At 47.7% G+C, this 27,119-nt stretch overlaps 11 protein-coding genes across 11 annotated transcripts; 7 read left to right on the top strand and 4 right to left on the bottom strand. All coding sequences in view use genetic code 12, as the record gives it.

The window, feature by feature from the left end:
* Positions 1 to 753: 753 nt before the first annotated feature.
* On the bottom strand, positions 754 to 2,385 carry TRM2 (Trm2p; the record flags this gene model as incomplete). Its single annotated transcript, XM_002618476.2, has 1 exon — positions 754 to 2,385. The coding sequence occupies one exon, from the start codon at positions 2,383 to 2,385 to the stop codon at positions 754 to 756; it is 1,632 nt and encodes a 543-aa protein (XP_002618522.2).
* A 444-nt stretch (positions 2,386 to 2,829) lies between these two features.
* FOB63_001410 (sphinganine kinase) lies at positions 2,830 to 4,272 on the bottom strand (the record flags this gene model as incomplete). Its single annotated transcript, XM_002618477.2, has 1 exon — positions 2,830 to 4,272. One exon carries the CDS (start codon positions 4,270 to 4,272, stop codon positions 2,830 to 2,832), a length of 1,443 nt encoding a protein of 480 aa, XP_002618523.2.
* A 629-nt stretch (positions 4,273 to 4,901) lies between these two features.
* CRL1 (Rho family GTPase) lies at positions 4,902 to 5,882 on the bottom strand (the record flags this gene model as incomplete). The annotated part of the gene is made up of 1 exon (XM_002618478.2): positions 4,902 to 5,882. One exon carries the CDS (start codon positions 5,880 to 5,882, stop codon positions 4,902 to 4,904), a length of 981 nt encoding a protein of 326 aa, XP_002618524.2.
* A 2,956-nt stretch (positions 5,883 to 8,838) lies between these two features.
* On the top strand, positions 8,839 to 10,245 carry TOS1 (Tos1p; the record flags this gene model as incomplete). The annotated part of the gene is made up of 1 exon (XM_002618480.2): positions 8,839 to 10,245. One exon carries the CDS (start codon positions 8,839 to 8,841, stop codon positions 10,243 to 10,245), a length of 1,407 nt encoding a protein of 468 aa, XP_002618526.2.
* A 762-nt stretch (positions 10,246 to 11,007) lies between these two features.
* On the top strand, positions 11,008 to 12,711 carry FOB63_001407 (uncharacterized protein; the record flags this gene model as incomplete). The annotated part of the gene is made up of 1 exon (XM_002618482.2): positions 11,008 to 12,711. One exon carries the CDS (start codon positions 11,008 to 11,010, stop codon positions 12,709 to 12,711), a length of 1,704 nt encoding a protein of 567 aa, XP_002618528.2.
* An 861-nt stretch (positions 12,712 to 13,572) lies between these two features.
* Positions 13,573 to 15,495, top strand: ZCF7 (Zcf7p; the record flags this gene model as incomplete). Its single annotated transcript, XM_002618483.2, has 1 exon — positions 13,573 to 15,495. The coding sequence occupies one exon, from the start codon at positions 13,573 to 13,575 to the stop codon at positions 15,493 to 15,495; it is 1,923 nt and encodes a 640-aa protein (XP_002618529.2).
* A 1,817-nt stretch (positions 15,496 to 17,312) lies between these two features.
* PPH21 (phosphoprotein phosphatase 2A catalytic subunit) lies at positions 17,313 to 18,314 on the top strand (the record flags this gene model as incomplete). Its single annotated transcript, XM_002618485.2, has 1 exon — positions 17,313 to 18,314. One exon carries the CDS (start codon positions 17,313 to 17,315, stop codon positions 18,312 to 18,314), a length of 1,002 nt encoding a protein of 333 aa, XP_002618531.1.
* Positions 18,315 to 19,820: 1,506 nt separating this feature from the next.
* Positions 19,821 to 20,963, top strand: FOB63_001404 (uncharacterized protein; the record flags this gene model as incomplete). Its single annotated transcript, XM_002618487.2, has 1 exon — positions 19,821 to 20,963. One exon carries the CDS (start codon positions 19,821 to 19,823, stop codon positions 20,961 to 20,963), a length of 1,143 nt encoding a protein of 380 aa, XP_002618533.1.
* A 921-nt stretch (positions 20,964 to 21,884) lies between these two features.
* On the top strand, positions 21,885 to 22,430 carry FOB63_001403 (uncharacterized protein; the record flags this gene model as incomplete). The annotated part of the gene is made up of 1 exon (XM_002618489.2): positions 21,885 to 22,430. One exon carries the CDS (start codon positions 21,885 to 21,887, stop codon positions 22,428 to 22,430), a length of 546 nt encoding a protein of 181 aa, XP_002618535.2.
* Positions 22,431 to 23,292: 862 nt separating this feature from the next.
* TFP1 (H(+)-transporting V1 sector ATPase subunit A) lies at positions 23,293 to 25,026 on the top strand (the record flags this gene model as incomplete). Its single annotated transcript, XM_002618490.2, has 1 exon — positions 23,293 to 25,026. One exon carries the CDS (start codon positions 23,293 to 23,295, stop codon positions 25,024 to 25,026), a length of 1,734 nt encoding a protein of 577 aa, XP_002618536.2.
* A 265-nt stretch (positions 25,027 to 25,291) lies between these two features.
* FOB63_001401 (uncharacterized protein) lies at positions 25,292 to 26,071 on the bottom strand (the record flags this gene model as incomplete). Its single annotated transcript, XM_002618491.2, has 1 exon — positions 25,292 to 26,071. One exon carries the CDS (start codon positions 26,069 to 26,071, stop codon positions 25,292 to 25,294), a length of 780 nt encoding a protein of 259 aa, XP_002618537.2.
* Between the last annotated feature and the right edge of the window lie 1,048 nt (positions 26,072 to 27,119).

Genomic DNA, 27,119 nt, shown 5'->3' with positions numbered 1-27,119 from the left:
GAAAATGGAATCTGGGTGTCCTGAGACAGCACAACTGGGGAGAATGGACTTTTCATGACGGGCTCTTGCGTTTTCCACGGTCAAAACGGAGTGCGAGTACATACTAATTGACCCTTATCGTTCTCCATGTTGGTAGATTGGTTTGTTAATACAGTAAGAAAAGATTGTTCGCGAGGATTAAATTTTTTTCCACCTAGAGCCCAGGTGCGCAGACCTGCACGAGAGCGCCTGTGGAAAAGCGGTCGCGCTTAGGGCTGCAGCCCTAGACTGTGTGGGTCATAATGGCCAAACTGTGGATTTCGTCAAAACGCTAAGATAAATGCATAGGTAAGGTTGCAGAAATGAACGGAAGGTTCTTTAAATGCCTTTTTGGCATGTGGTGACTGCACTCTTTTGTTGGGTGTGGGAATGGGTTCGCAGTGTATAGTAGATCAAAGGATATATCAAGTTCACGAGATGCTAGAGTTAGAGGGAAGAGAGAAGAAGCAGATGTCCCTCCACAAAATTACAGAGACCATGTACGTAAAATGGCAGCACCGTAGATCATTGAGAATCGTGGCTGGATTTGGTTGTGCGTCATCAATGCTATCAGCTAACTGTTCAGAAGGTTCTATATAGTACAGAAATAGGCTGCTCTAAAAGGTTCTAGTATAAGCCTGTCGAAATGAAGCTATCTTTCAAGTATTGTGTCTGTAATATTATAAGCGCTAGCCACAACACAAGCCGTCACAATATGCATTTTCAACTTCTTGGTCACTCCTTCAATGTCAAAACAGCAACAGACTCAACGTGATGTGTTTGTGGAAAAAAATCAAACCCACGTACACTCTCCACCACGTAGTCTTTTCCTGCTTCTGTGTTGTGAATGAACCATTCGATGTCTCTCGCTTGCGAGTGAACATTGCAACTGATGTAGACGATTTTGGCTGGGTGATACGCACTAAGCTGGTTTAAAAACACATCGTCACATCCTTTTCTGGGCGGGTCCAAAATGACCGACGTCCGGGCGGGAGGCGTATCTATGTTCTTGAAAATCTCCTCGGCTTTGCCAACGATGAAGGAGGCGTTTTCGATCTTGTTCGTTTTGGCGTTCCTTTCGGCAAACTTGACACTATCAGCACTCACTTCAACTCCAATCACTTTGGAAACGCCAGTCAGACAAGTGATGGAAAAGAGACCGGATCCGCAATACGCATCCACCAAATAGTTGGGCTCGTCTGGCCCGGAGCCGCGGATGTGCAAGTTCTCTTTGACATAGTTGGTCACAAGCGGTAAAATCAGGTTATTATTCTGGAAAAACTCGCCTGCGCTAAACTCAAAGGTGTACCCATTGACATACTCTGTGACAATGGTTCTAGGTTCGGTGATGCAAGTTTTCAAGAGCTTTGTATCGTTGACCTCGACCTCGATCTGGGAAATCAGGCCTTCCGGCGTCGTGGAACCCGATTCCACGTTAAATTTCCCCTCTGAATCGGGCAAAAGCGTGTTTTCTCGCAAGAGCACCGTGGCACCCCGCTTGTACTTCTTGAAGTTTTCCTCAAAGCGTTTTCTCTCGTTGTCCATGCCCTGGTTGACAATCTCTGTTCCAATGGCGCATTGCTCAATGTCTAGAATCAGATAGTCGCCGCCTTCGGTCTTTCTCCATTGGGGTCTGCCTTTTGCGCCAAACCCAATCGATGGTCGCGTGTAGTCTTGGGGAATCTTATTGGGAACATTGAAATGCGGCGTAAGCTTAGTCCGGTAATGGTACTTGAGCGGAGAAGACTGCGTAGGTGCCACTTCAGGTAGTCCGCCCAAAGACAACTTGGGTGCAAAATACTTGTAGGCGTTGACGATGGTTTGTCTCTTGAACTCAAGCTGTGTGTCGTAGTCCACATTCTGGTACTGGCAGCCTGAGCATTTTCCAAAGTACTTGCAGTTTATTAGACTGTCGTCTCTCAGAGCAGCTGCTTTCTTCACTGCAAGAAGATCACTCTCCACATAGAGCGGATGCGACTTGAAAACACGAATATTCACCACATCACCGGGCAAACCGAAGGGAACAATGGCGATCTGGAAACCTTGGGCGTTGACAGGATGTGGGATGAGGGCCAATCCATCGCCGTTGGACGAAAGGCGCAAAACCTCCACATCCTTCACCTCGCGATGGTAAAGCTGCTCGACACTAGAGTCATTGAGCAACTCTTTCATGTCATTTTCGATCTGGCTCTGCTGCAACTTGTGCGTTTGCAAAAGCTCTTTGATTTCATACTGAAGCACTCCCAAAGGCGCTGTGGGCTCGACATCCTTCGCCTTATACTTGCGCCTGTACTTTTTCTGAGGCTTGATTTTTTTCGGGTTTTCGGCCACGGGTTCGGCGCTGCGTTTATCCATCGAAGCTGGCATGGGATAACGGTCTTGAAGAAAATATGTTTCTCCGCTATCAGTCCTGTGATGAGATGTCTTATGCAGTGATTTTTTTTCTCATCGCGATCTTACTATGACTGTCTCATTATTGGCCGAAGGAAAAAGATGACGGAATAAAGATGACAATTCTCGAGAGGTATGAGCTTAGCGTATTCTTGAAATCTTTATTCCTCTACAGAACCAGTGAGCAAAAGTACCAGAATGGTAGCGTTGAATTATTGCAATTAGAGTATGATGTCAAGCCCGCATTTATCCACTTCTTGAAGTGGGTAAGCGCATTACGAAGACTGGACTCCATCTATGGTCTTCTGTAAGTGGCCCCGGTATTACTTCAAAGTATTGTTCACGAAGAAAACAAGCAATTCCGCGCAGTAAGTTTTGCTGTAGTCACTATGACTGTGTTTGGGGGACTCATGCCGCTGTTTACAATCCCATCGCCTCGGAAGCTAGCGCAAAGCCCCATACAGAAGTGATGGAAATACCAGCGTACACAATCACACGACCAATGATTTCCACATCGTATCTTTTGCGGAAAACACCGCTGATTTTCACATTTTCGTACTTCTCATCAGGGTGCTTCAGCTGGTAGTCCAAAAGCTCGTAGGCATCAATGTCATCCGTAGGTCCAACCTGAGTCTTCCCATTGGCTACGACAGACTTTAACACATTGTCGAGTTCAAGCATGGGCTCATTCTTCATGTTGGAGAGCGACTGGCTACGGATCTGTCTTGACGTCTTTTTGGTCCGCGCCGTCGAGATAAAGTGACTCCGTGGCAAGTATACGCCCACTAGTTTGTAGATGGGAGGTAAAATAGTAAAGAGAACCGGTTTCAGCACCGACTTCCACACCACCACAAGTGCCACCCCAAGAATAAAGCGCATCAAGCAGTTGATCGGTCCACGAGACGTATCAAAGGGAACTCTGATGGGATCGAAAAAGGCATTGGTTGCCGCGAAACGGTTGGATAGCACGCAAACGTAATGGGACAAATCCAACCCGATAAGAACGCCGACAAACGCAACAGAATCATCAAAACACGGGCAGTCGTCAACAGGCTCAGGGTAAACGTGGATCAACGCCAAGTGGCCCAAGATTATCATCCACGCGGTAGCAAAAATGCCCCACCATGAACCGTTCCGCGGAGAAGCAAAAACCCACTGGTCGACAGCTGTACCGAAGAAAAGACGGAAAATAAACATCGCCAGACCTATTAGAGCGCCCGTTCCCACGTCCAAAAAACCGTGCATGCCGCAGTACAACCTGCCTGCTATAAGCGAAAAGTAGTACACGGCAAGCAACACCATGAGCGCCAGCCACAAAGCAAAACCCAAGTCAGAGCGCAACTCCCACAATTTCGCAGTCAACACCAAAGTAACGGCTGTGGCATTAGCCGAGTGCGACGAGGGCCAGCCATATTCCTGGGCCGTGTAGGACAGCATGGTGATTCTGTGCAAAGGAGGCGAGCGAGGTCTTGGGAGACAGAGGAAATCCTTACAGAATCCCGTGACATAGATACCCATTCCCAACACAAAAATCAAGTCCCGGGCCATACGGGACGCTCCGAACCAGAGCGGCAATGGCAACATGAGAACGTAGAACGTGTGCGATGCAAGATTGGCGGTCCAGGCAAAGTAGATGTCGAGTACCGGGTTCCGATACCGCTGCTGGATTTTCTCAAGCACGGCCGTTTCGCTTCGCACTAGAGGCAAGCATTTCTGGCGCAAATAGAAGCGGAGCGGCGAAAGCCGCTTCTTGTAGTGATTACTGGACCGATTTCCCGCGTCCTTGAGGTTCTGTTTGACGACCCCAGGATTGGGCGAGTCTTGGGGCTGAAGCTGATTGCTTTCCGTGTTTTCCTTGTCCATGCTGGCGAACAGTAGAATGGGCAAAAGAATGGATGAGTTGAAAGCCAGACAGAATTGTGCGCTGCAGAAACGTGTGGAGATATTTAGAGAAGAAAGTGTATTTAGAAGAAAAGCGCGCGTTTGATGGAGTTAGACATACGCATAGATATGCGAAGCATGCATGGAAGGTCTTCATTCCATGAACGTTCATTTTGATTTTCTTGTTTATTTGTTGATTTGGCAAAAGGTAGGATCTTTAGACCAAATGTAAACAATTTGTTTCTGATCGAATGTAGATATAGTGGTCTCGATGGTGTGTATTTCTTTGAGATCTTGTGCTCACTTAATACGAAGATCAATGTCTTATTGGGACTAGCAACAAGACGCCAAGAAACCATTGTTATCCCACAAGACGGAGACAAAGAGTAGAAAGTACCACGGCACTGAAAGAATCGTCAATTGTACTGGAAAAAGGCAACGCAAATTTGCATCTTAATTCAGCCACCGACATAGGGCTAAGAGTATTCTGCTGCTTTAAATTCTTTTCCTGTAATCGAGCCAGCCCTAAGACTAGTCAATTTACCTCCCTCTCACAATCCACTTTCATATCGCAGTCTACAGTGCCCAAATCTATGCTGTTCATTCGTAAATCACAATATCGTACACTTCTTCGCTTTCTTTTTTCGCGTGAAAGCAAACTCTTCCTCGTTATACTTCTGAGGCTGTGGCAGCAGATACGGATTTGCCTGGTAATTGTCTTCTGCAAGCGGACTGTCCAACAATACACTCGATCCTAGCGATCCGCCGGCAAAATGGCCCTTTTTGAAGCTCATGCCGCTGCCTGTCCTAGCATGCCCACGGCTTCCGTTTCTCGAATGACTTCCGTGTCTGGAATGGCCCGGAGCCATCACGCGTGATAAACGCTTGCGCAGTTTTTCCACTTGCTCTTCCCGTTGGCGAATTTGAAGATAGTGGTTCAAGGCGAAGTTGAAGACAGTCTTTACGTTGAACATGGTTTTCGCCGAACACTGGACATATCCAACAGCGTTGATTTCTGATGCTAGACGGAGAGGCTCCTGAGGATCAATTTGGGACTGGAGATCCGATTTGGTACCCACTAGCAATACGGGAATACCCGGGCAAAAGTGGTTGACTTCAGGGTACCAAATATCTCTAATGTTCTGCAAAGATGTCAAATTGTCAAGCGCAAAACAAATTATTATAACATCGGAGTCCGGATACGACAACGGACGCAAGCGGTCGTATTCTTCTTGTCCTGCCGTGTCCCAAAGGGCCAACTCCACAATCTGGCCGGTGGGCGATTGTACACTTGTGACGTAATTTTCAAAAATTGTAGGAACGTAAACCTCGGGAAATTTCTGTTGGGCATAGGACACCAACAAGCATGTCTTTCCACAACCTCCGTCACCAACAACAACAATCTTCATCAGATAGGCCAGTTTCTTGGACACTTGTTGCAACATTGTGAAATCTGGCACCTGCGGATTATCATTGATTATGGTTCTTGCATTAGCTTGTGGAGATTGCCTTTGTTCATAGGGATTGACATATCCTTGCAGAAGATCGGGCAGACGATGCATTTCGCTGTATAAAGAGTGTCTTTTGGACATGATCTGGCACGGGTTCTTGTTTATGTTAGAAGCCTGAGATCGTCCAAAAACGCTATTCTTAGTTTGTTATGGTGTGCATAGACATGATTAATGATATTTGCACAAGGCTGTGTTTCCAAAAAAAAAAAGACCCATCAAGAAAATACAGGCACTTCAAAATCATTTTATCTCTTGGGTTTCTAATCTATCGCTGTTGTAGCTACTTGAAAAATTTCTCATCTTTTTGTAACATTCACCATTGTGCCAAGTGGCTATTGTTCCTGCCTCTAGTCTCAAACCTTTAGACGACGACGCCAGTTTTCCAATGCTATATAAGGATCCTAGTGAAGCAAATTTGCAAACTTTGCACATAATCCCAGGTATGGTTGAATTTTGAATAGCATTTGGATAGGTTGTCACAATTATAGAACCAACTTTTCAGTTACACCACTAGAGTAAAAATCTTCAAGACTTTGATTTTTGTTTCATGAAATCTTATTTGCCATTAGCCATTGGCCATTAATGTTTCTATTTCTTTGAAGGCTGCTTCACAACATCGACTCAACGTATGTGTTGTAGATGTGCGTCGTGCATGAAATGTGTACCTGCGCCATAAATGCGTGCCACCTTATGCATGTAGGATTAATCAAATGTTGCGCCCGGTTACCGACAAGAAAACGGAGTAGATGTTCGTATTTGAATATAATCAAAGATTAATTTTTGAAAAATGCCACATAGAGTACATCATAGCAAATAAATAGGAGATGCATTTCGGTTTTGGTTTTATGTCAATGTACTTTGGGAAGAATACATGAATTTGAATGGAGGCCGAAACGGATCTGAAAACTAAAAAGAGTTGATCCAAAGATTAAAGAGATGATACGGAGGAGTACAAGTAAGGCATATCCAAAGGCCCCATCAAGAACAATAATGCGTTTGACAAGACCTTGCTAAACAAAGTTGCTAGAAAAAGTTAATATGGAAACGTGCAAGTAATGCATCATTACCGGCTGAAATGTCCACATTCTTGTTTTAGCACATTGATTGTTCATTAGTTTGAAGGCTCTTTAAAAAGAAGAAGTAGTCACAAATGGCGAATCCTTTCTGTACTCCAAAGTGTGGGGGTTGGTGAAGTGACACAAAAAGAGAACACATCCGTACACCACCGAACATCCATGCACCATGGAAAAACCCTTACAGCTGTTTTGAACACCTATACACCATTGCTGAATTCGGTAATTTCATTGAGTAAACACCCAAACACCAAAATTGAAAACCCCTGCACCTTATAGTTAAGCTTGCTAAGGCTCCCTTAAGCACTGACAAAATGTTAAAAAATGTATCTTTTGAGTAGCTCGAACTCGTGACCCATTTTTTTTTCAACTTTGTTCAAGAATTAAATCTGCACAAAAACATGATCGCTAAATCTGCACACAAAGCCGTAGATTCTATCGTGACGAAGCTTTTCCGATTTGTTTCATGAATACTACCTCCATTAACTAGTTAAAGTAATATTATTGGTCCATAGTTATCTGCCAGTAATAGGGGAACGGGATGAAAAGATAAGTCTTGGTGTAGCTTTCATTTTTTGTATTCAATACTTCAAAGAATCTGTCAGGACTTCCGAATCAACAAATGCTAGAGTTGAATCGTCCTTTTGATGTGACTTTTCTGCACGTAGGTCTTTAATTTTTTTTTTTCTTGAAGTACAGAGACCTAGACCGTTCGGGGTAAATGAGGTGCAGCTACGCTTTAGCCCACAAGACATCTACTTAATGCAAAAGATTATGGAAGTATCTCGCTTGACGTCATTGCTGATCATCATCATCTTGTCGTCTCGGTTTCTACATTCTCGATCCGACCATAATATGCGACCTGGATATACGACGTGGATCTACGACAGCTCGCATTAGACAGATCTTGGGTTCAGTAGTCTTCACTTCTAGATCTTTTAGGTAGATTTGCGAGAAAAGAGTCAGGAAAAAAAAGTCCATGCCAAAAAAAAAAAAAAAGGCTGCACAACTAAAGGCAGAGGGCATCTGTCATCCTGCAAATCCAACGGTTATGCCTGATGTATGGGTTTTTCCTGTTCTGGCCATTGTCGTTAAGTTTTTTTCCGGCACAAAACGATTCAATCGGACGAATGACGATCCGGCTCGGAGATGCCAACCATGCGTCTAAATCGTAGTGCAGGATATGCTCCTTTTGACACATCGGCACAGGACCCGACCCGGCCCAGCCATGATCTTACGTGCCTACCTCAGCCAAGCAATACTATACCTCCTGCAGTGAAAGTGAAACTAGAAAACTTAGTCGTCGCGTGACAGGAGACGCGACGATAAATTTGAGCTTGGCATTCTTGACTTTCACGTTTGTCTCCTTCCGTTGTCAACAAGAGCCATTACAGGTAGTAGAGAAAAGGTGGGAAATAAAAGATGCCCATACAGGTCCGTTTACGCTCCCACTACACCTTTTAAACGGGCTTTGCATGTTGCATGTCTTACATGCATGCACACTCCAGAAGCAGATACGTCTAACCAGCAGTGCATATGGACCCACTGGCGGGACCTGGTTAGAGCCAGGGCTAAAAAGGCAATAGTATGAGCGGTTAAAACACGGGGCAGCGCCCAACGGCTGGATTCCCCGAGGAAACGGTGTTTTACTATTGGAGGGCGCCACTTTGGACAATAAAAGGGGCCTCTATTGTCATGGGTACTAAACCCTTATTTAAGCGGCCGTGCGCCAACAACCAGCTTCGCTTGCCGAGAAAAGCGCGACATTCTCCAGACAAAGGTGGGTGCGCGCCTGTGTGCAGTATTTGTGTTGTCTTGTTTTTTTTTCCGTTGCTCGCCAGCATGTTTTTAATTTCGCACTCCTCCTTCTTTTCCCAGCCTAGTGTTATTGCGCGAGAGTCCACTCTTTTAACCACTTTTCTCCTTACCTTAGTCATTCCTTTTTGTCCTTCCTTTCCTGTGCTATGAAGTTTTCTTGCTTATTGGCGGTTGCGTCCGCCTTGATGGCCGGCGCCAATGCCCAAAACTGCGACTACATTGGCGGCAACTACTACTGTAACGAGGTGTCGAAAATCGTCTACGAAAACGTCGGTTTTTCGGGCTCTTACAACAGAGTCACCTCCATGGACGAGTCCACCGGCAAGTGTTCGTCGGAGTCCCAATCCTTCTCCGGCCCCTTGTCGCCTCTTGACGAGGAGTTGTCGCTCCATTTCAGAGGTCCCTTGAAGTTGTTGCAGTTTGGTGTCTACTACCCTAGCTCCGGCAACGCCAAGAGAGACGACACCGAAGAGTGCACCACCACCCAACACGTGCACCACAAGCATGTTAAGAGAGCTACTGCCATGGTCACTCAGACTGTTTACATCAACCAGAATGGCGAGACCGTCACCACCACTGCTGCTGTTGCTGCCTCCAGCGCTCCTGCTGCTGTGCCTGAATACGGTTCCGGTTCTGTTGCTGCCCCAGGCTCTGGCTCTGGCTCTTCTCCTGACGTTGCCAACTCTCCAGCTTCTTCTGCTGCCGCTGCCTCTTCTGGCGCTCCAGCCTCGGCTGCTGCTTCTTCCGGTGCTGCCTCTTCTGGCTCTCCAGCTTCTTCCGCCGCCTCTGCTGCTGCTTCTTCCGGTTCTAACTCCGGTTCTGCTTCTCCAGGTGACTGGACCAGAGTCTCCTACTACACCCCAGGCTCTGCCGACAACTGTACTTTCTTGAACTACTACGGTGGTTCCGGCTCCGGTGTGTGGTCTTCTGCCTTTGGTAACTCGCTCTCTTACGCCAACTCCGACAACTCCGGTGCCTCTTCTTCTCCTGTTGCTTTGAGCGAAGTCACCATCGACTCCAACACCGAGTTTGTGGTGATGTCTGGTCTCAAGTGTGGTGACAGCAGCGAACAAGCCGACTGTGGTTTCTACAGAGAGGGTATTCCTGCTTACCACGGATGGAACGGTCAAGAGAAACTTTTCGTCTTCGAGTTTGAAATGCCTTCTTCCTCTGCCACCGGCTTCAACGGTGACATGCCAGCTGTCTGGATGTTGAACGCTCAGATCCCAAGAACCTTGCAATACGGTGACGCTTCGTGCTCTTGTTGGGACACTGGTTGCGGTGAGTTCGACTTGTTTGAGATTCTTTCTACTGGTTCCGACAAGTGTATCTCTCACTTGCATGACAAGCAAGGTGCTGTCAACGGTTACGGTGGAGGTGGTTCTTCCGACTACTTCAGCAGACCAACCTCTGGCTCGCTCAAGGCCGCTGTTATCTTCACGGAACTGGCCATCCACATTCAAACCGTCGATGAAGACTTTGGCTCTGTCTTGTCTTCTGACACTGTGCAAAACTGGCTCGACCAGACCGGCTCTGTTGTTACCCTCTCGTGAGCCTAAATAGTTAGATTCTTCCCTGTTTTAGTAAGTTTGTTTTGAACTCTTTGTAGTATGATGTTAGATATTCAATCGACGATGTTTTGACAACAAGAGACAGGTGGGGATAAAGAAAGCGCTTGAGTAGTTGGTGGACATCACCACGAAGTAACATCCTATGGAGAAGAAATTGTGGGATGGTTAATGTGAAATTCGAAATAGTGGTCATAAAATTTTTTGATTAAGTCTTTCCTTCTTACAAATTGGCTACAGTAGGTCAAAACTTGATCGTTCTTGCTGGTTGCAAGATTGCCAAAAATTACATTAGCGATTTCAGCATTTCGTTTTCAGTAACAATAGCAATACTTGCACAATGAAGTAGATCGAAGATATTTATCTCCACCGTTGAAGTTGTACAGTCCCGCTCAAAATCGATAAGATGGTCCAAACTAAAAAAGTGATTATCTTCACAAACAGACGGAGCTGCCTGAAACCAAGCTTTCTTTATTTGAAATTACTGATAAATGCCTACTGTATGTATTTGCTCTCCGTGTTGATGCATTAGCTTCAGTGATGGTATATTTCCATAGGACGGTTGAGAAATTGCCGACTGTTATTCTGTATCGTAGTTCCAAAACGAAGTCCGCGAAAGCAATCATCTACCTCTCTTCTCTTAACTAACATCAAGCCCATTGAGCATATAATTCCCTATCGCCACTGTTTAGTTAGTCTAATCACGATCTTTCCTTTCTTCATCACTGCTGTCACATCATTTCTCGAATGGCTTGTGTTGGAATTGACATTGGAAGCGATTCGGCGCGATTGGTTTTCGAGGCTCCTGGTCTCGTTCGCACAAAGGAGCGGCCGCTTTTCCGCGAAGAAAAGGGCCCGGCTTCGACCATGTCCGCCCTAGACTTATGGCGCGCAGTGGAAGAAATGATTGGCGAAGCGATTGAGGATGGCCAAAATGCACATTCACAGAGCAAGCAAGTACCCAAAGCTGGAGGAGACCAGAATGCAAAATTCGATGTAACCAAGTGCACCGGCACCATTTGTGTGGCGGCCACATGTTCGCTCGTGGTAATGGAGCGGGCCCAAGTGGGCGGGCGCGCATGTTTTCGGCTGGTGGAGCCCGGGCGCGAAGTGGTGGTGTGGATGGACCGGCGCGCAGAAGCCGAGGCGCAGTGGCTCAACCAAAGACTAGCGCCCGATGTCCTTGCGCAAGTGGGCGGCGCCATCACGGCGGAAATGGGGCTTGCGAAAATGAAATGGGCCACGACGCAGTATCCCGGGCGGCGGTTGGTGTTTTTTGAATTGCACGACTGGGTGAGCTATGTTTTGATGGCAGGCGCAAAACCAGATGGAAGGGCCGTGGTGGTAGATGAGCTTGAGGGCGCGGTGGTTTCGTTCGGGCCGGGCGCGCGCGCCATGGACGGGTCCGTGAAAGGTTGGGGCGCGGATGTGATGGCTGCAGCAGAATTAAACGTTGAAGTGGCGGGCGCCCCAAGATTTGCGCAGGGAAACAACTCGTGCCACCAAACAGCAGAAACCGGATACTTTGGTGCGGTTCTTGGCCCGGCGACTCGCCCTGGCTTTATGGTTTTGCGCGGGTGTATCGATTGTTACGCAGGCCCCGCCGCGCCTTTTGTTGAGCGGCGCAGCCCAGAGGGACAAACCCCGGCACAAGATAGTGGCTCGAAGCTTCCTCTGGCAGAAGACTCGAACGGCGTTGTATCGATGATAGCAGGAACGCTGACGTGTTTTGTTGCGGCCGTTCCTGGGGCCCAGGACCCGATCCCTGGTCTTTGGGGCCCTTTTCCCCAGTTGATTCCGTGTCCGGTTTATTCTTTCGGCCAGCCAGCATCCGGCAAGCTTTTGGGCGAGGTGCTTCGGGCACACGGCGCAGAGGACTTTTCGCGCGTCGAGGCAGAGGCGGCGCGCCTCGAACAAGCTTCTGGCGCCCCATTGTCGCGCCTCGCGCGCCATAGCCTCTACTACGGCGATAAGTATGGCAACCGCAGTCCTTACGGAGACTTTTCCATGGATGAGGTTTGTGTTCGAGGCCATAATGCCGCTGCAGCTGATGGGGTGTGCGCCAAAGTGTCAGGCGACCCCGCATGGCCATTGGTTCTTGACTACTATCTTGCACTCGAGTTCCTTGCGTTCCAGGCGGCGCAGCTTTTACAGGCGCTCCCGGCGGTGTCTGCTGTTCATATGAGCGGGTCTCAGGCAGGAAACGCGCGCTTTGCGCTGATGGTTGCACTGATGTTGGCGCCGGCGCCGGTTTATGTGGAGGCGGGCAGTGCCAAATGGGCCGGCGCGCGCGCATGCGCTCGACTTGGGGCGGCACCCGAACGAAAACTTGTGCACCCGCTTTCGCAAGAAAGCACCCGTTTTCTTCGGGAGAAGTATGCGTTTTGGATCGAGTTGGCGAACTGGCAGAACCGCTGGCGCAAACACAACAGACTTGCGCATGGGCAGTAAGTTTGCAAGCTTAGCTGGTGCATGCTACAGCAGAAATGTGCATTGAGGCACCAAAGAGTAAAGGTTTGATTTGGGGGATCAGGAGCATGACAAAATACGAGAGAAATTCAATGACTGGCGTCTGGTGTCTATAGACTATTTCCGCAGGGCTAGGTACATACCCGTTTGTTGACAGTCTGGAGAAAGCCTTTCTGTCTACAATGAAGGTTTGGTGACAGTCTGGAGAAAGCCTTTCTGTCTACAATGAAGGTTTGAACTGCGATGAATAATTTTAACTGGTTGAGTATTTTAGTTTTGAACATTTTGGAACGCTCTTGGTTCACTTCTCTGTTCGCTCCATTTCCGGCGTACTTCATGACTGCGAGATATCGCGCACCGAAAGAGCCCAATTCATCTTACCATTCGCAGTTCCCCTTCCCTATTACTGAATTCTGCGAGTCGGATATCGGAGTTACAGTTCAGTCTCAAGTGGCGCATTGCTTTTCGCCTGCATTGGCCGACCCGAACAGTGCTTCAGTCGCTTTCTACTGTTCCTGCTTTGCCGCTCTGTTGACCTCCGACGGTGCCCACATCTTCGCTTTCCTAATTGCTTCGGCAGTGACTTTAGTGAAACGAGTGAAGAAGAGCCGTGGCTGAGCAGTTGTGAGGTCCGCCCTGTGACATTGTGAACTGACGTTTTGAAGTTATAAGTTGTGAACTTGTGAGTTTTGAAGTTAAGTTGTGAAGTGACATTTTGAGGTTAAGTTGTGAAGTATTTTGAGGTTAAGTTGTGTACTTGTGAGCTTTCGTGAACCCAACTACTGCCACTCCAACCATCGACCTTGCTGATATAATCGGCACCGCCTCCATCTTGCATTTACCATGAGTAACGTCTACTTTGCCTATTCCATCAAAAGCGACTACCATCGCCCCGCACCGCCGCGGCGAAAAAAGTCCCGCGCCTGCGACGCCTGCGCTGTGCGCAAAACTCGCTGCGACGACGCGCGCCCTTGTCGCCACTGCATCAACAACCGATTGGAATGCACCGAGAAGCGCCAGCGCAAGAAATCGGGGCCCAAAACGCTTCGCCACAAAACACTAGCCAGCATCAACTCTGTCGCTGGCGGCCGCGACTCTTGGAGCCCTGCACTAGATTTTCTACGCACGCCGCAGTCCACGCCTGTTCCCTTCGCCGTGGCGTCTTTTGGGCCGCGGGCCGCGCAACTTCTCGCAGAACCGCCCTCTGCGCCCGCGCGTTTGGCCGTGGCGTCCTACGCCCTTCTTTTGGCGGAAACCCACGCGCGCGCATCGGCCCGATTGCTTGAGGCAGCGCCAAACCTGAACCCACAGGGCGAGAAGGACGGGCTGAAAATACGACACGATGATTTGCAAACACACAGTGTGCATCTCCACAATGCGGACACAGTTGAACTGAGCCACCACGATGTGGCCCGCCAAGATCCGAAAAACAGGAATGGTTTCAGTCTTCAAGACACCTTCAATCATGCCGACACCTTCAACTCCCGGAATCCAGACACCTTCAACTCCGGAAATCCAGAGAACTTCCAGAGCCAGATCGCAAGTGTCAGAAGCGAAATTAACGCCAACGCCGATATCTACAGCACCTCTGAGCAAAAGTCGCCGTCCTATTTCTCGGTGCCAGTTTCCCGATCGTCGTCCAGCGCCGACTCGCGCTCGTCGCCTGCCGATATGTCCATTTTGGTGGCACTAGTGGGCGATGCGTATTCGCTGTGTGCGCTCGACAATCTTGGCGAGCTTTCGGACGAGGCGCTTTATCTTCTCTCGTGCGCCGAGCTTCACATGTTCGGCGTGCACTCGCTTCGGCGCGCCCGCCCGCGCCTCGCCCACTTGCGGGCGGCCATTTCGCATGCCCAAGCGCTCGCGCCTCCTTTTGACAGCCGCGCCGCCGAGTTGCGGTGTGCGCTCTATGTGTGCGAGCGGCATGCTCTTATTTTCGACGGCTCGCTTTTCAACAGCGCCCTTGTGTCGGGCGGCGCGCTTGTGTCGGTGCCGCTGCCCCTCCCGCCGCAAATCCACCCTGTGTCTTTTGCCTATGCGCGCATGCTTTCTGCGCTCGACCTGCTTGGTCTGGCAGAACTGGCCAGTATGATTTCGCCCAATTTCGTGTCTTTGTCGCCGAATCCCATGTCGCCAAATCCCATATCGCCGAATCCCATGTCTCCAAACGCCTTGCCTTCCAACCCCTCGGTGGCCCCCAACTTGATATCGCCCTTACACTCGTCCAATTTCTTCGCCCCAGATGCTGTCGACCCGCTTCGCTGGGAGTGGCGCCCTTCACTGCTGCCACAACACATTAAATACAGTGTGGCCCGTGCTCGCCTCGACGAGAGCGTCTTTTCTGGCGCCCATCCGGTGGCCCATTTGCTTCATCAAGTGCTTGCAGGCCGCGTGCTTCTTCGATTTTCGGGCGAGGTGGCTCGCACATTTTTTGCCCACGAGTTGCTTGCCGTGATGGCGAGCGTGGTTACGATTTTGGCTCCAAACAACCAAAATGACTCTGCAGAAGGACCGCTGTTGGGGGCGGCCGTGGCGCTTTTCGCCCTCGTGCCCCAGTTTTTGGCGTTTTTGCGTGCCTACTTACTCGTGGCGCCGGAACTGCTTGCGCCCGAGGCAGTGGACATTCTCCTTGGCATATCCAAAACTGTGTCTATGTACATGGCGCCGGAATGGCATCGCATTTTGCTGGAACCAACTTTGCACGAGTGGTTTGCGCAATTGGTGGGGCCCGACGATGTGCTGTTTCTTGATGGAATGGCCGAATAGATATTTTAGAAGAGAATTTTTGTTCACGAATTGATGATAGACGCAAAAGACAGTGTTGTAAGTTAATACAGTAACGAGAAGTTAGACCGTCTGTTTGACTCTATTCTCGTACAATTGCATCACGTAGCGTACCAAATGATTTATTCTTCAAAACAAAGACGTCATTTTATCCTTAGGATCATTTTATGATAAAATGATGTGGTTTCTAAATCAATTATTCTTGCTCGGGGCTAATAAGTGTGATTTAGCTCATGTGGACAGAAATTTCCGTTTACATGCCGCCTTATCGTATCATTCAATTAGATTAAATGAGTTAAACCCAACGTCTGATGTTATTAAGGATAATTGCAACTACACTGACTCAATAGTTGATCAAATAGTGGAACTTTATAGTCTTTAAATCTTACTTACTTAAAGTTCATTTATTAAAGATGGAGAGTTATATTGACTAATAAATTGTATTACACGCATGTCACGAAGACACCAGAAAGACAATTAAAGTGACTTTAAATAGAACATTACGGCATGAAGATACAAAAGCTCAACCGGACAAGACTGGCTTAATAATAAGAAAGGAAACAGCTTTAATCTAAATCAGAATCATACACAAGAATGTTTTCTGTATAGGACTAAAAAATATTCCGTGTAATGCAACTGACCTAGCATTGTTTCAAGAAAATTGGCATTGGATTTACTGCAGACAGATTATGATCTTTCAAGCTTACGAAGCTTACGAGACTTTCTTTGCCAGGAACAGTCTTCTGGATGATCGAACTTTCATTGGGACTGCAGGCGTGTGTACCTATTAGTGTTCGTGTAGTGCTCGAAAGGACAATAAACTTCACACATAACCACCAAATTAACCCTTGCTTAAAAGAAGAAAATTAGAAAAATATAGACCTGGTACTATGCTAGGCGACACAATTGAGAGGCAAAAAAAATTTTGGACGGAAGAAAAATTGCCGTCTCCGAATTCTTTGAGTTCGAGTTCCATTGTCGTTTCTCGAACGTTTAGTCATGGTTTGAAGCCTTTCTGGACTGCACTTGGGAACTAGCTTATTTGGTAATTGCAATGTCGAATTGAGAGCCAGAAAACCTGAACCTGATCAGAATCACTGGCATAGTTCCACACAAGTAATATTTCCGTTTTTCGAAGTTTTTGGGTATGGCAGTTTGATTCATCATCGATGTGCCGACGTTTATTGCGCACTAGCGAAATTACATGTCAGACAGAAATGACGTCATGGAGAAAGAACCCAGACACAAAAAGCTTAATGTAATCAGCGGACCCACTCGCATTATCGGGCCCGCTGTCAATTATATGGCTTATAGTCGTATTCTTAATCTCTAGTCTTTGTTTCTTCGTCCATTATATGTCTAGGTTGTGCGACATTTCGTGCGGCCAACACCATGCGGTAACAATGTCGCACCTTATTGTAGCCACAGCCATAGCACTTTGCCGATTTCGGGAAAAGCAGACTCTTTTATTCAGATTCGCAGACGCAAGAAGCCCACAATTGTCGTAGCAAAGCCTTACCGTCGACGTAGCTCTGGCCCACACATGCACACCCGTCACGAGAGGCCAAGTACAAAACACCCGTACACCCTCACATCGCCCACCCATTGGCAAACAAAAAACCATTCCCTACCATTCCACCACAGCGGAGAAAGTCTTTCTACACAGACGCTCCACGCACCCAACTTCGTTTTCTTTTGCAACTTTCCCTCGGTGTTTCGGCTGTTTGGTTGTTTTCCCCCCGCGCCCGTCTCTTCCCGTTTCGTTCTCGCTTGCTCAATTTCTCGCCAGGTGTATTCCAATGGACTTAGACACAGACGTTCCCATGGAGGACGTGAGCGACGTCAAGGCGGCGCCTCTAAGTAAGAAGGGCGAGCTTTCTGCGCCGTCCATTGGCCAGTTGGACCAGTGGATCGAGCGCTTGGCCCAGTGCGAGCCGCTATCTGAGGCCGACGTTAAAAAGTTGTGTGACATGGCGGTGGACGTGTTGCAATTCGAAGAGAATGTGCAGCCGGTGCACGTGCCAGTGACCATTTGCGGCGATGTGCACGGCCAGTTCCACGACTTGATGGAGCTTTTCAAGATTGGTGGACCATGTCCCGACACCAACTACTTGTTCATGGGCGACTACGTGGACCGCGGATACTACTCTGTGGAAACAGTGTCGTACTTGGTGTGTATGAAGGTGCGGTTCCCAAACCGAATCACGATCTTGCGGGGCAACCACGAGCTGAGGCAGATCACACAAGTGTACGGGTTCTACGACGAGTGCTTGCGCAAGTACGGCCTGGCCACGGTGTGGAAGCTCTTCACAGACTTGTTTGACTACTTCCCCATCACGGCGTTGGTGGATAATAAGGTGTTTTGTTTGCATGGCGGCTTGTCGCCCATGATCGAGACCATCGACCAGGTGCGCGAGTTGAACCGGATCCAGGAGGTGCCGCACGAGGGCCCCATGTGCGACTTGTTGTGGTCGGATCCCGACGATCGTGGCGGCTGGGGCATTTCTCCCCGCGGTGCAGGCTTCACTTTCGGGCAGGATATCTCCGAGCAGTTCAACCACACCAACGACTTGAGTCTCATTGCCCGTGCGCATCAGCTTGTCATGGAGGGCTACCTGTGGTCGCACCAGGAGAGCGTGGTGACCATCTTCAGTGCGCCCAACTACTGCTACCGCTGCGGCAACCAGGCCGCCATCATGGAGGTGGACGAGAACCACCAAAGACAGTTTTTGCAGTACGATCCATCCGTGCGCCCAGGCGAGCCCACGGTCACGCGCAAGACCCCCGACTACTTCTTGTGAGCGGTGTATAGTTATCAACGACGCAGTGAAACCGGAGTAGCACAGTAGGACAGTCAGACGGTTGTGCTGACAGCCAATTTCTACAGATTTAACAGAACTATGTGGCATGGAAGTCTGATGTATGATAAATTGATTGAAATGGTCTTGAAGAGACAATTGATGTGTTTAGGGCAGATGGCCAGCTACTGGCATATATACAGCAGATTATGACTATGGTTGAAAATTACAGAAGAATTAAGAACAGCTCTGTGCTTGTGGATTCATATCTACATGCTGTTAGAATAGACGAGACTAGCATGATGAAATCCACCCATGTTTTAGACCTGTGAGCTGTTGTTGAAAAGAAGAAAAAATCACTGACTATTCAAACCTCTAATTCACACATTGGATGATATTCGATGATTTCGATTCAGTTCACCGCTCTGCTAATTCTAATGCAGTGTCTTTGGATATCTCTTCTTAAAACAACTACCTGAAGTATTTTAAAACGCACTTTCAATGGGAACTTCATTTTTAATCCACTGTAACTACTTAATGGGGTTGCTTTGCTGAACATACCTCGATCGCTGTTAACTTCTTTCGCCATGATAGTGCCAACGTCGTAAGAAAGCAATGCAAGCAAACTTGAGGATGCAAAATACTACTTTTCATGGATTTAGTCACTTAATCATTAACATGGGTACCAATGCCAAAAATATTAACTTGAACCACAATATCTTAGAAGCATTCCGAAGGCAACTCCACAGATTTAGCAACTTTTGTGAAGGAGCATAAATAGGTGAATCATGAAAGAACAAGGTCAGTGATGATATACAGTTTGTCAATATTATTGGGCAGCCTAGTGAATACCTCTAATAATGTGGTGCAATTGTTTTCAATATTCTGGATCAAGTTCACAGAATAGAGACAAATGGACCATGGTTTGCTTAATTCTAGAACTTGATTCTTTTCTTCAATGACTTACCTTGTGTGATTCTATATTCTTCGTTCTTTCACCATTAGTTTCTTTTGGAAAGAAGGTACTCCCTTTTTAGACCTTTCGGAATGCAGTGATTATGCACTTACGCTATTTAGTCTTCTTAGGCACGGCTAACTTCACTATCAGACTGCACAATTATTTCATCAAACCTGATAGCAGATAGTATAAAATATTCTCCTACGATAAAGACATTTTATACAATCTCTACGTCTGGCAAGAGAATAATTTTACATCAAGATAATTTTGTATTCAATTTTCTCTTCCTACAGTTAACTTTCTCATACTTATAAGGTGCCTTAGTGCGCACGTCGTTACACAAAAGACACATTGCTCCAATAGAAACATCTTTCTCGTCCATTACCAAGACGAGCCATTGCCTCGTCGCCTATGCAACTTGCAATTCTTTCTTCAAATTGGGTTTAGTAGTGGAAGTCGTGCGCGGCTCGTTTTTCCAACCAACCAGAGCCGACTTTTTTACCATTACTGTGTGAAGGATTAATCCACATCTAAACTCTTCAACCACCACCATGTTGAGAGCTTCTGTGAGGGCCTCTGTGTCCAGAACGAGATCCGTCCACACTGCGTTTTTGGGCTCTGATGTCAACATCACCAGAAACGGAAAAGTCAATGTTTCTGTGGGGCCAGGAGGCCGTTCTTCCAGAACAGGCTACACGGCCACTGTTTTCGGAGCCTCGGGCTTTTTGGGCCGCTACTTGAACTCGAAGTTGGCCAAGCACGGCACCAACGTCGTGGTTCCTTTCAGAGACGACATGAAGAAGCGTTTTTTGAAAGTCAGCGGCGATTTGGGTGTGGTGAACTTTGTTGAGTTTGACGCCAGAAACTTGGACTCCATTGCCGAGGCCGTGGCTCACTCGGACATTGTTTTCAACTGTATTGGTGCTGACTACTGGACCAAGAACTTTTCCATTGCCGACGTGAACGTTGGAATCACCGAGAGAATCACCAAGGCCGTCAAGGAAGCGGGAAACCCAAGATATGTGTATGTGTCGTCCTACAACGCTGATCCATCGTCGTCCTCCATCTACTACGCTACAAAGGGCATTGCGGAGCAGGTTGTGCGTGACATTTTGCCCGACTCCACCATTGTCAGACCTTCTCCCATGTTTGGCCGTGAAGACAACTTGTTGAACTACTTGGGACCCAAGTTGAAGATGTGGACGCCTAACAAAAACGCCAAAGAAATCTATCCTGTGCACGTGCTCGATGTCGCTAGAGCATTGGAGAAAATTGGATACGACGACTCCACCGTGGGCCAGACTTATGAGTTGTACGGACCAGAAAAGTTGAGCTTCTTGGAAATCAGACAGATGATCCACGGTATCACGCAAGACACATCTCAGGTGGGTCCTTTCTCCTACAACTTTGCCGACTACGAGGTTCCTTTGTCTTTGGCCAAAGGCGTGGCCCAGCTCAAGCAACTCTTGTACTGGAAGCAAACCAACCCAGACCAGGTGCAAAGACACTTGATCCACCAGAAAATCGACCCTTCGGCCAAGACTTTCGCTGACTTGGGCATCACAGACTTGGACCAGTTGGCCGATGTTTTGTTCACCTATGTCAAGCAATGGAGACATCCATTGATTGCCCAACAAGGTGCTCCTTCCAAGAAGGAGTTGAAGCGTTTGCGTGAGCAACAGCACTTCACTTAACATTTCTTCTGCATGTGTAGATTATTTGCATTGATATTGGTTTAGTAGAGCTAAGGGCTGGGCGACTGTGATGTGGCTTTGAAATAGCCGAGTGAGCTGTACAGGCCATATACGCCGATGAGTAGAGACTCGAGATTGAATATAATTGTCTATTCTAAGACGGATTGTAGGTCGAACGGTTGCTTAGTGTGGAATTGCTCATGGCAAATAACGAAGAGAACAATAATACACAATACACAAGTACAAATTAGGAACTACCAAAAGCATTTTGAAGAAGTGGGATTTTTTCCATGGTCTATTTCTTTCCTTTTCTTGTACTATCTTTAGAGTGTTTGTAGTCTGATCCAAGTAGTTCTCGATTTGTCATCCAGTTAAAAAGAAAAAGAGCAAAGATTGCCATATAATTCGAAAAGTAACGCAACTGGAGCTCACTGTTGCACTAATAGCAATTGAAGAGGTTTCGCCAATGTATCATTCATAAAAAAGAGCTTTCTATTACGATAAACATCCGAGTGTTCAATAATCTACTAGAACTAGTATTAGGCTCCAGGTCTGCGACAAAATCAGCAACTGAAAAATTGATAAGCCTACCTTAAACCGGCACAACAATACTTCTCTCAAATCCTCCGGTATCTATTGAATCGGTCGACGTTCCGTACCTTTTTAATGTTAATTCAACCACACTACATTGTCAGATAATAACGAAACCAACTAGTATCCGCGGGGCCAGGCGTCATACAAAGGTGTCGTATTGGAACCGGATTGAACTGTTCTAACACTTACTTCAGGTATCTTCTTGACTTCTAGTGTATCAGCTAGAAGTCTATTCTAGTGGGCCCGATATTGTGTACCTGCATCGGCCATCTCCGAGATAAGAATGTGCATCACCTCCACATCTATTGTAGCCCCATCTTCTTTATCATGTATCGCTTGCCGGCAGTCGATAGCCTTCCGTCTCTCACGGAAACAGCACAGATCGAGGTGCTAGACCATCTTTTCGAGCCCTGCCCCACATTGACCCGCTTCTTGCTTCCACGCATCTTCTCAGTCGCGTACGCCTCGTACACAGCGTTCATTGAGGCGGCTAGGGGTGTGTTGTTGACGTTCCTCAAGGAGGAGGAAGCAAAGGAAAACGTTTCTCCCAAGATAGCAGAGATTATCTCTGCACATCCGCGATTGGGCCCGTCCAAAGATAAGTTGTCGAGCCACTCTACGTCGGAACAAAAATCTTTGCAGGGCAGCGCTGAAGAGGCAGCAAAGTTGGCGGAGTTGAACCGTTTGTATGAAGAGACCTTCCCTGGGCTTCGTTATGTCGTTTTTGTCAACGGCCGTTCTAGAGAAGCCATTATGGAGAACATGGCCAAGAGAATCGAAAGAAACGACATTTGCAAAGAAAGAGATGAGGCCTTCAACGCCATGTGCGACATTGCTTTAGATAGAGCAGCGAAATTGGGTGCTAAGTTGTAGGATGTATGTAATGAATAGAAGAATAGGTGCGAGCAGACTGATTTGTAATATTGAGAGGATACAGAGATATCTGTGCAAAATATCAAGCACGATAAAAAATCGTAAAAAGGACGGGAGCTCAACCAGTCACATATTTCAAAGTCTAGGACACATTTTCCAATCTAATCCTAGAAAGAAATGACAGATGTTGGGTTGGGCCATGATTCGTAGATTAGGAGAACTGATAAGCCATGCAGAACACAAGAAGCTCCGAAGAGTTGAACAAAAGCAAACAGACTGAAAAATTGCAGAATATTGCTTCGATAACTAAGAAGACACCCCTAGCAATATCGAAGAGTCAGATAACATCAATTACAATTAACAAAGACCACGACTCCAATTAATTAATTGGAGGTGCGCACGGCTGCTGGCTTAGAACAACAGCAAAACTTGACTTCCAGAAATGGAAAAATAAAATAGGCAAAACAAAGAGAAGCCCACCTCTTCTCTCAACAGCAAAACCCCCACTGCTAGCTCCGATTCTCTTGACTATACATGTGCCAATTCGGGTAACGGAGGCCGGCCAATTTAGCCACCGCACGCCCGCGCTCTGGGTCAACGATAAAGAATTCAAGCGTTCAATTCCCTACTTATCACTACAAAACAAAATGGTATGTAACCCCACATTGGATGTGCAGAAAGACAATGTTTTCTAGCAACACAATCCACCTTCTTCTAGCATCTTTCCGTTCCCATACTAACCGTCCAGGCTGGCGCATTGGATAACGCCCGCAAAGAAATCAAGCGCCTCTCTCTCGACGACAATGAGTCGCAGTACGGTCTGATTTTCTCGGTCTCCGGCCCTGTTGTGGTGGCGGAGAACATGATTGGAAGTGCCATGTACGAGTTGGTCAAGGTGGGCCACGCCAATTTGGTTGGTGAGGTTATCCGTATCAATGGTGACAAGGCCACTATTCAGGTCTACGAGGAGACCGCTGGTGTCACCGTCGGTGACCCAGTGTTGCGCACAGGAAAGCCCTTGTCTGTGGAATTGGGTCCTGGTTTGATGGAGAACATTTACGATGGTATCCAAAGACCATTGAAGGCCATCAAGGAGAAGTCCCAGTCCATCTACATTCCCCGTGGTATCGACGTGCCGTGCTTGAACAGAGAAGTGCAGTACGACTTCAACCCTGCGTCCTTGAAAGTGGGCGACCACATCACCGGCGGTGACATTTTCGGCTCCATTTTCGAGAACTCGTTGTTGGACGACCACAAGATTTTGTTGCCTCCTAGAGCCCGCGGTACCATCACTTCCATTGCTGAGTCCGGCTCCTACTCGGTTACAGACACTGTTTTGGAAGTCGAGTTCGAAGGCAAGAAGCACTCGTACTCTATGATGCACACATGGCCCGTCAGAGTTCCTAGACCTGTGGCAGAGAAGTTGACTGCAGACTACCCATTGTTGACTGGTCAGCGTGTGTTGGACTCGTTGTTCCCCTGTGTCCAAGGTGGTACCACATGTATTCCAGGTGCTTTTGGATGCGGTAAGACCGTCATTTCTCAAGCATTGTCCAAGTTCTCCAACTCGGACATCATCACATACGTTGGATGCGGTGAGCGTGGTAACGAGATGGCTGAAGTTTTGATGGAGTTCCCTGAGCTTTTCACCGAAGTCAACGGCCGTAAAGAACCTATTATGAGACGTACTACATTGGTGGCTAACACTTCGAACATGCCTGTGGCAGCTCGTGAAGCATCTATCTACACCGGTATCACCATTGCAGAGTACTTCCGTGATCAAGGTAAGCACGTGTCGATGATTGCCGACTCGTCTTCTCGTTGGGCCGAGGCCTTGAGAGAGCTTTCTGGTCGTTTGGGAGAAATGCCCGCCGATCAAGGTTTCCCAGCGTACTTGGGTGCCAAGTTGGCTTCCTTCTACGAGCGTGCCGGTAAAGCCCTGGCTTTGGGTTCGCCTAACAGAATTGGATCTGTTTCCATTGTTGCTGCCGTGTCCCCAGCAGGTGGTGACTTTTCTGACCCAGTCACCACTTCGACTTTGGGTATCACACAGGTTTTCTGGGGTTTGGACAAGAAATTGGCACAGAGAAAGCATTTCCCTTCTGTCAACACCGGTATCTCTTACTCCAAGTACACTAATGTGTTGAACAAGTACTACGACGAGAACTTCCCCGAGTTTGCCAGCTTGAGAAACAAGATCAAGGAGATCTTGTCGAACGCCGAGGAATTAGAGCAAGTTGTGCAATTGGTTGGTAAGTCTGCTTTGTCTGACTCGGACAAAATTGTCTTGGATGTGGCCACTTTGATCAAGGAAGATTTCTTGCAGCAAAACGGTTACTCTTCTTACGACCAGTTCTGCCCAATCTGGAAGACATACGACATGATGCGTGCGTTTGTCATTTACTACGACGAGGCACAAAAGGCTGTTGCTAACGGTGCCGTGTGGTCTAAGTTGTCGGAAGCCACTTCCGATATCAAGCACGGGGTTTCCAGCGCCAAGTTCTGTGAGCCACTGGACGGTGAGGAGGCTGGCCGTAAATTCTTTGCCGAGTTGTTGACCAAGATCACCGAGCGTTTTGCTGAGGCGGCCGAGTAATCTAAAACCACTAGACAGGATCATCCTTTTTTATTTCTTTGTTTACAATCGACGCTACTGTTTAGACGTTGTAGATGGGCTTCTAGAATGATGCACAAAATCCTACGAAAGATTAGTACAATCTACAAGATAGGCAAGGTAACTGAAAACTAATTAAAGAGATCACCAGTAGGCCAAACATCGGTAGCTAATCGGCTTACCCGTTACACTCCGACTTAACAATCTTGAACTACATATTTTTCTCCTATCACACTTTCATCACCGATCACACAAGACACCAGCAGTTGGCCGACTCTAGCTCCTCCCTCTTACTGTCGAGTACAGGAATTGCCTCAGGTGTATATTCCATCACCAAAGGCTGAGGTTCAGGAGCAGTGTTAACGAGACCCATCACTTGGGTCATTTCTGTCATCTGGGTCATTTCTGCTGCGGGTCTCGTTTGGTTGTAGGCAAGAAAAGAGTAGGAACTGTTGGGATCAGTGACAAAAGCAGACGATCCTGTTTTCGGCTGTCGCACCGTTTTCCGACCCCGTTCTGTTTCGCCAGTAAGTTGGTACGGATGGCCGAAATTGAGCGCCCTCTCTATATTATTCTGCGACGGCGTTGGGCGAAACTGCGCCATGCGATCTTCCATGTACTGCGAGAACGGGTCGGCAAAAAACGAGGACGCCTGCAAAACGGGCCGGGGCTCTGTGGGCGACGCTGGAAGGGGCGGCGTATGGGGGCCCAACCGCAAACCTTCACAAGGATTAGGAGATATCGTGGATCCGGAACCGCCCCCAGAAGGACAAGAAGAGGCACTGGCAAAAGAGCGGGCGGCGGCGCTTACGGAGGGCAGACCGGCATCGGCTTTGCCCACGTCCGAATCGCCCAAACGCCGGCCGTCTTCGTCTTTTTTGTCGTTCATTTCGGTGATCACGCTAGTTACGATTTTATTGACATTGACGTCCCAATCAGACGCAGGCGCAACATGGCGCTTTACACGTAGAGGTGGCGAAGGCTCAAAAGAAAACTGATCCTCCAGCGGACTAGACCCCAGAATCATGGAGAAGGAAGTAGGAGTTGGTTTTGCACCCAAAACGCACCCGTGCACCACTAGCCTTGTGGGTTTTCGGGACAAATTGTCACATCGTGACCATTGGGGCCCAAAGACCCGTACATCCAGCATACTTGTGACCCTTGGACGTCGAGAAGCACCAGAGACATAACAGCCTCCTCCACTAGTGGCCTGCTCAAAATGCTTCCTGCTTCTGTTTCCTGTTTTCGCCTGAATCCGCTTCTTTCGCTACACTTGTTCATACCAAAGGCATGTATTTGCTATATACGGACCAATGTCTCAAGGCACAGCGTGCGAGCACAAAGTGCCAAGAAGTTAACATTCATGGTGGTAGAGTGTCCGATTACTTGGATCTAGCTCTAACCTTCCGTCTCTTTCTTTTAAGTCTTCTAACTCTCTTCTTTCTCCACTTATTTCTCATGGTGAATAGTAGTCTAAAGAAAAGAAATTGAAAATTGCTGGCGCGCGCGCACCTTATATGGTGCGGACGCAGGCGTGCGTGGGAAAAAAATCCCACCAGCCGTGACTGTTAAAGTCACGTGCATTCGCTTTTTCGGGGTGCGCGCCCTTGCTACCCCGAGCCCTCGAATCCGGGTGACGTTGTATCAATGCGTTTCAAGTTTAGGGCACTCCATTGCGTAATGTTGCGCCGTGCAATCAATAGATAAACATGTCGTAGATTCACAGAATCCTATACATGTTCCACCTATGGCCTTAATCATGTCTCCTTACGTCCACACCAGAGCAGACTACCATTAGCGATGGTACCCAATCTGTCTAACTGATACCATATGAACGTTTGGGTGCAAACTGACACAAGTCTAAAAGTACAAGTCATTTTCGATGGCAATTGGGACTTCTTAACTAGCATACATGCACGGCAGTCAATCGCTATCAATTGCGCATTGTCCATTTCCTGTTACCGTCGAGTAGATATCCTCTATAGAATTGACTTTGTCGACAAGTAGGTGGGCCTGTCACTTTTCGTTCAGCATCGCTTGTCAATGCCCGTAATCGCTAACCAATGCCATCAATC

The sequence above is a fragment of the Clavispora lusitaniae genome (assembly GCF_014636115.1).
Source record: "Clavispora lusitaniae strain FDAARGOS_655 chromosome Unknown tig00000038_pilon, whole genome shotgun sequence".
Classification (NCBI taxonomy): Eukaryota; Fungi; Ascomycota; class Pichiomycetes; order Serinales; family Metschnikowiaceae; genus Clavispora; species Clavispora lusitaniae.
The sequence above is the reverse complement of the archived record's forward strand: the minus strand, read 5'-3'. Positions and strand labels throughout refer to the sequence as shown.